Here is a 6,911-nt window from a genome sequence, read left to right as displayed (position 1 = left end):
TAAATAAGAAATTCGTTGATGAAGAATATTAGCTTAATTATTTGAAAGTTATAAATGAAAAAAATTAATTTATTGAAGAATTTGATGCTTATAAATAATAATAATAGATTAAATTATAACAAAGTGAGTAAAAATATTAAGAATTAGTCCAAAATTAATAAAATTAAATCGAATTTTAAAAAAAATATGATAAAATGTCGAATGATAGTTAGAAAAATTTACAGGATTGTCAAAAGAAGAATGAAAAATAAAACGAAAAATAAAAAGCGAACATTAAAAAACTTTAGAAAAAATTTAATAAGAACATGGTAAGTAATTAGAGAATTAAAAACAAGAATTAAATAAGAAAATTTAAGAATATTAAAAATAATATTAAGAAATAAATAAGAACTATTAAGATTTATAGAGATAATGGGATGATAATAAGAAATTTGAATAAGAAATTAATAATTTATTAGATGAAAAAAAATAACTTTAAATATAAATTAAAATATTTTCGACACTTATTAATGATTATGAAGAAGATAAAGTTAAATAGAATAAAAATATTTAAAGTCTAGAAATTAAAATTAAGGAATTCAATTAAAATATAATTGTTATGGAATAATAAATTCGAGATTTATAGAAATAAAAGATGACTTTTATTAATAAACAGAAGTGTTAAAAAAATAAATTAATGATAATTAAATTTAAAATTAATAAGAAAATTATAAGGAGTTATTGGAAAAAACAAATGAAAAATTATAATTAGTTTAATAATAATATCAAAAATATATTTTAGATAACAATTTGTAAGTTTAGAATTTAAAAGAGGAAAATTAAAGTCTAAAAGAAGAAAATTAAATTTCGAATGAGGAAAAATAAAGTCTAAAAGGTTAAATTTAGGAAAATAATTAAATGATAAATTGCTTAAATTAATAAATTTCAGATAAAATTTAAGAAATCCAAATATTTTAATAATAGATTTTTGATTAATAATAAAGATTAGAACAAGATTAAAATAAATTTTAAGAATTAGAAAATAAAATTAAATAAAATGAAAAAAAATATTAATAAGAAATTGAAAATTAATAAAAAAATTATAAATAAAAATAAATTTAAATATAAGAAATTTAAATAAAATTGGAAAAAGAAATAGCGAAAAATAAAAGTATTTAAATTGAAAATGATAATTAATAAAATATAATAGATGAGTAAAAAAATAATATAGATTAATATTAATTGAATATATAATAAGAATAATAATTAAATAAATAAAATTTAATTCTAATTTAAAATTTAAAATCATAAAATGAAGAATTATAATTAGACTAGAAAAATTTAAAATAATAAATTTAAGATGGACTATTGTAGAATTAAGCTTTAATGGAATAAATGAATAATAAATTAAATGAAGAAAATAATAAATAATAAAATATTTTAAATAATGATTAAATGTAAATGGATATTTTATAATAATAAAATTCTAATTTTTAATTATAAAATAAATAATTAAATGATTAAATTATATAGTTAAATTAGTAAATTAATTAATTAAATAATAAAAATTAAGAATTAAATAATACTATCGAATATCTTAATAATGATATTTTGGGTTTAAATTTATAAGTTTCTTAATTTTAGATAAAGAATTAATAACTTATTAATGATAAAAGTAATTTAGAGAATAATTTATAGAAATAAATTTAAATATAATAAAATGATTTTGAATAATAAATTAATTAACTTAAATAAATTTAAGATTAATTAAATTAATAAATTTAATAAAATATTATTTAAATTTAAAATTTAGAATAAGAAAATTAACAAAATCAAGAAAAAATTGAAAATTTATTATAAGAAAATTAAAAAATAAAAATGAATTTAATCAAAAAATATTAAGTTTATAAAAAATAAATGAAAATTTAAACCAAAATTAAAATTAATAAATTATAAAATTAATACTTTAGAAAATATTAATAAAGAAAATAAAGATTAAATAATTTAAATCAATAAAAATATTTTAGAAAAATGAAAAAAATATAAAGCAATAAGAATAATAAATAAAGGAATATTAACAATAAATATATTAAAATGATTAATAGATTATCAATTTAAATGATAAATAATAATAATTATAATAATAAGTTTAAATTTTATAGTAAGAAAAACAATAATAAATAGAAAATATATAATAATTAAATGAAAAAAATTAAAAAATAACCGAAAATTTAGAAAATCTATAAAAGTAAAAAGAACAAATAGAACAAAGTATAATACCTATATAAAAAATCGAAGAAAAAGAAAAATTAGAATACTAAAACCAAATATAAAAAATAAAAGATGAATAAAAAAAAGAAATTGAAAAAATATATCATAGTCTTGAAGAAGAGAAAAAAATGAATATATAAAAAATAAATTATTATGAGGAAAAAATAGCTAAATTAAACAAAGAAAATCAAGAATAATCTTTATAAAATGCAAATTTGTTAAATATAAATAAAGACTAAAGTTAACAATTAGAATAAATATAAAATTAAAATGAAGAAAATAATAATAAAATATAAGAAATGGAAGATGAAATATAAAAATTAAACGATAATATATAATAGTTAAGAGAGTAATTTTTCTTAAAAAAAAAGAATTGGAAAATAAACTTATTTAAGAAAAAATAAAACATGAGGAAAGAAAAAGCGATTTACAAAAGCTTAATTAATAATATAGTTAGTAGACAAAAGATTTTCATGAAACTATGGAAGAGTCTTAAAAAGATAAAATCGAATTAAAAAAAATTGAATAAAAAAGAATTAAAGATAAAAATTTAATAAAATAATAAAAGGAAAGAATATAAAATTTAAATTAGTAAATAATCAAACTTACGAATGATAAAAATGAAGAAATTGAATAAAAAAATATTTAAATTTCATAAATATAAGAAGAAATGTAAAAAATTAATTTACAAACTAGTCAAGGATTAGCAGAGGAACAAAAGGTCTACGAAAAAGAACTCAAAATATTAAATTAAGCATAGGAAATAAAACTTTTAATGAGTAGAATAGAATTAAAAGATAAATAAATTTAAGAACTTTAAGAATAAATAGAATAAAAAAATATTCATATTAAAGAAAATGAATTATAAATAAAATAACTTTAAGTGAAAAGAGAATATGCAATAGATGAAATAAAAAATTTAACCTGTAAAATGTAACTTTTAAAAACATAGTCAAGTAATAATTAATAAGTGTAATAATAATAATTAGAAATAAGTAATCCTTTTATCAAAGATTAAAAATAAATATCTAATAGTACTTTGGAAGATAATCATACTTAAAATAATACCAGAAGAGAAAAACGAGCTTTAATTATGCTTAAAAAAAACTTGGAATTACTATATAAAGAGTATGTTTTATTTGCTTTTTCTATTGACCTACCAAAAGAATCTATTGATTCTTAAAATTTAGTTTAATTTTCGATAAAACTTAATAAAATTAAAGAAAAAACATAAGAATATATTGATTATATTGATGAATAAGCATTGATGGATTCGTAAAATATATTAAAAAAATATAAAAAATGATGTTTATTAAATTAAATTTTTATTAATATAGATTTTATTTTTATAAATATTATTAATAAAATTATATAATTAAGTTATTTTATTATAAAATAAATAATTATTTTTAATATATAATATTATTATTAATATAATTATTTTTATTAATATAATAATTATAATTTTTTTATTTTTTTAAAAATTTATTTTATCTGTAATTTTTTTATTGTATATAAATATTTATAACATATATTAGTTAATTAATATTTATTTATTTTTTTACATTAAATTATCTTTATTTAAAAAATAATATTTTATTATAATTATTATATAAAATAAAATTATTAATATAAAAAATATTCTTTAATTTTTTATATAAGAAAAAAAAATGAAAAAGAAAATAAAAATAACATAAATATATATTTAATATAATTATAGATCTCAATAATAATAAAGATTATAATTATTATATTAATTTAATAATAATTAAAAATCAATTATTCTCTTCATTCAAAAATTCTTTCTAAGAAGCCTTTTTCTTTCTTTTTATCAGGTGATTAAAATACTCTATTTTATCCTGTTAAAACTCCACTTTGACCAGGTAAGAGTCCTGCTTGACCTCTATATATGGAACCACTAGCAATAGGTAAAGCTCCTTAAGTTGACAAATATTAAACAGCAGGTTAATTATAAGCATATGAATTAGTCATAACAGCAGGTTAATGAACAACTTAAGATTATTAAAGAACAGCAGGTTATTAGACAACTTAAGTAGTAGTAATGGGTTATTAGACATATTAAACTGATTAAACAGGTTATTAGACATATGAAACTTATTATACAGGTTATTAGACAACTTATTAAGTGACATATTGCTATTAGACAACAGGAACTTATTAAACTACAACTTAGGATTATTAAACTTCTTATACAGGTTAGTGTACAATTTATTTTTCAATTGCTTGATATTCTACTCTTTCTTGGACTCTTTCTTATGGAATATATTCAATATATCTATCTTGATAAACTTAGGGGATATATTCAGTTTGGTATTCAACTGCATAATAGTCAGTTATTCTTTTTTCTTTAGGAATATATTCTGTTCTTTAAATTGCCTCGTATTCTATCATGGATTTTTCGTAAGGTACGTATTCGATTCTTGATTCTCCTTTTATTGCTTCGCGTTATTATTAGGTCAATACACTACCTTAGAATACTAATGATGCGGATTATGGTTATTATACGACTTATTATTATTAAACCATGGGTTAGCTTACGTATTGGACATTAGGTTATTAGACATATTAGACAGTGGAAGATTACAAAGCAGGTTAGGATACGTATTATACGGGAGCTTATTGTAAGTAATTTACTTATTAAGGAAGGTTTTAAACTAAAGGTTATTATTAGTAAGGTAAATAGGAGACGGGTTAGGATACAACGTGAGATTAGACTAAAGGATGAGTAGTGTTTGCGGGATGAGCATTTTGAGCAGGAACTTATGTTGAGGAAGGCGGCTTATAGGAGTTTAAGTTATTTTAAGCAATTTGTTCAGATGAGTTATGAGAACCATATTTATTTTCTTGGAATTCGGACATTTTTTATTTATTAATTTATTTTAATTTTTATTTTTTTATTTATTTTAATTGTATTTTTTTAAATATATATATATATTAATATTTTATTTTTCTTTATTTATAATTGTAATTTTAGATGCACATGGTAGTTGCTTTTTTTTTAATTTTCTTTTTATCGAAATTATTTTATTTCTATTTTATTTAAAATATTTTTTTTTATTTCAATGTATATTATAAATAATATTATATTATATTTTTCTTTATAAAAAAAAAATGAAAAAAGAAAAAAAAAATTTATTTCAAATATCATAATTTAATTAAAAAAATCATTATTTAATGAAAAAAATTTAATAAAAATATATAAAAAATTATTTATAAAAAAAATTAAAAATAATATTGTAAAAAATAATAAATAAAAAATTAATTATAATTAATAAGAAATTTCTTATAAAAAAAAATCATAATAAAATTTTAATAAAAAATTATAAAAATAAATATATATAATTAGAAAAATTATCAAAAAATATAAATAAATATATATATATATATATTTATATATTTATATATTTATATATTTATATATTTATATATGTTTATCTAAATTTTTTTATTTAATATATTTTTAATTTTTTTTTTTAACAATAAATTTATGTTTTATAATTAATAAATATTTTTTTTTCAAAATTCTCTATATATATATATTTTAATTATTTTTATTATTATAATAATTTTTTGTTATTTATCTTTATTTATAGTTTTTAATATATTTTTTTTTATTTTATTTATTCTTTATTTTTTTATAATTAATTAATAAGTCACATAAATTTAAATAAGTATATAATTTTTTTTTTTTTTCTAAATTTTTTCATTTTTTTATTAATTATTTATAGTTTTTTAATTTTAATTATTCCATAAATCTTTATTAATTAAATGGTTATATATTTAAATTATGATATTCGCCTTCATTTTGAATATTTTTTTCAGCTTCCTTATTAAATTATGGTAATAAATCTAAGCAAACATCATTTAAAAAACTTGTTGAATTATTTTTATTACTAACTATAATTTTTCCGCTAATATTATCAATATCATCTTCTCCTTCTTCATATATATTTTCTTAAGCATTATTAACATCTCTATTTAAATCTTCATAATCTTCCTCATCATCGCTTTCTAAAGTATGTTTGGAAAATTTATTTTATATTTTATTTATTTATTTATGTTCTTCATCATCCTCTTCACCTTCACCTTCACCTTCATCCACTTCTTATTCATTGCCTTCATTTTCATTTTCAAATTCTACTTTTGATTAAGAAATCGGCTTTAAATCATAATTTGATTATATTTAATTTTATATTTGAGAATTATCTAAATTCATATTTTTACTAATATCGCTATCTATATATAATTAATAAATTATTTTTTTTTAAAAAAAAAATTCTTTACTATGCTCTTATTATGAATTTAATTATATTTATAAATCAATAACTTAAAGTTTTAGATTTTAAGTTTCTTCTTCTTTCTTTTTTATATATTATTTTAAATCTCTATTAAACTCTATATAAGAAGGTGATCTAACAAAATATTTAAAAACAAGCTTTTTATAAATTTTATATAAAAATTTATCTTAAAAAAAAAAAATACTTTATCTTCACTTTCTAAATAATAACCTTCTTATTCTAATAAATCTAATTTATAAAATCTATTATATCCCCAACATTCACCAGTTTCGAATTCACTTATATATTATCTTTTATTAATATTAAATATTATTATAATTTTATAGTAAAAAAAAAACCTTG

General features: G+C 15.5%; 1 protein-coding gene across 1 annotated transcript, besides 23 other annotated features; it reads right to left on the bottom strand. All coding sequences in view use genetic code 6, as the record gives it.

Moving 5' to 3' along the window:
- Nucleotides 1-332: 332 nt before the first annotated feature.
- Nucleotides 333-399: a microsatellite.
- A 670-nt stretch (nucleotides 400-1,069) lies between these two features.
- Nucleotides 1,070-1,122: a microsatellite.
- A 352-nt stretch (nucleotides 1,123-1,474) lies between these two features.
- Nucleotides 1,475-1,545: a microsatellite.
- Nucleotides 1,523-1,564: a microsatellite.
- Nucleotides 1,565-2,750: 1,186 nt separating this feature from the next.
- Nucleotides 2,751-2,810: a microsatellite.
- A 760-nt stretch (nucleotides 2,811-3,570) lies between these two features.
- Nucleotides 3,571-3,712: a microsatellite.
- Nucleotides 3,620-3,712: a microsatellite.
- Nucleotides 3,650-3,706: a microsatellite.
- Nucleotides 3,683-3,739: a microsatellite.
- Nucleotides 3,740-3,879: 140 nt separating this feature from the next.
- IMG5_063570 (hypothetical protein) lies at nucleotides 3,880-5,144 on the bottom strand (the record flags this gene model as incomplete). Its single annotated transcript, XM_004036954.1, has 1 exon — nucleotides 3,880-5,144. A coding segment is annotated over one exon (1,104 nt), but the record flags the coding sequence as incomplete, so codon positions are not given.
- Nucleotides 4,316-4,387: a microsatellite.
- Nucleotides 5,130-5,243: a microsatellite.
- Nucleotides 5,131-5,191: a microsatellite.
- Nucleotides 5,244-5,273: 30 nt separating the features above from the next.
- Nucleotides 5,274-5,331: a microsatellite.
- Nucleotides 5,332-5,414: 83 nt separating this feature from the next.
- Nucleotides 5,415-5,456: a microsatellite.
- Nucleotides 5,438-5,516: a microsatellite.
- Nucleotides 5,455-5,532: a microsatellite.
- Nucleotides 5,515-5,560: a microsatellite.
- An 85-nt stretch (nucleotides 5,561-5,645) lies between these two features.
- Nucleotides 5,646-5,700: a microsatellite.
- Nucleotides 5,658-5,738: a microsatellite.
- Nucleotides 5,734-5,788: a microsatellite.
- Nucleotides 5,789-5,808: 20 nt separating this feature from the next.
- Nucleotides 5,809-5,903: a microsatellite.
- Nucleotides 5,811-5,882: a microsatellite.
- Nucleotides 5,904-5,947: 44 nt separating the features above from the next.
- Nucleotides 5,948-5,991: a microsatellite.
- Nucleotides 5,992-6,911: the final 920 nt, after the last annotated feature.

This window comes from Ichthyophthirius multifiliis (genome assembly GCF_000220395.1).
Source record: "Ichthyophthirius multifiliis unplaced genomic scaffold scaff_1120509250296, whole genome shotgun sequence".
In the NCBI taxonomy this organism is placed as follows: Eukaryota; Ciliophora; class Oligohymenophorea; order Hymenostomatida; genus Ichthyophthirius; species Ichthyophthirius multifiliis.
This window is presented reverse-complemented; position numbering and strand designations above follow the sequence as displayed.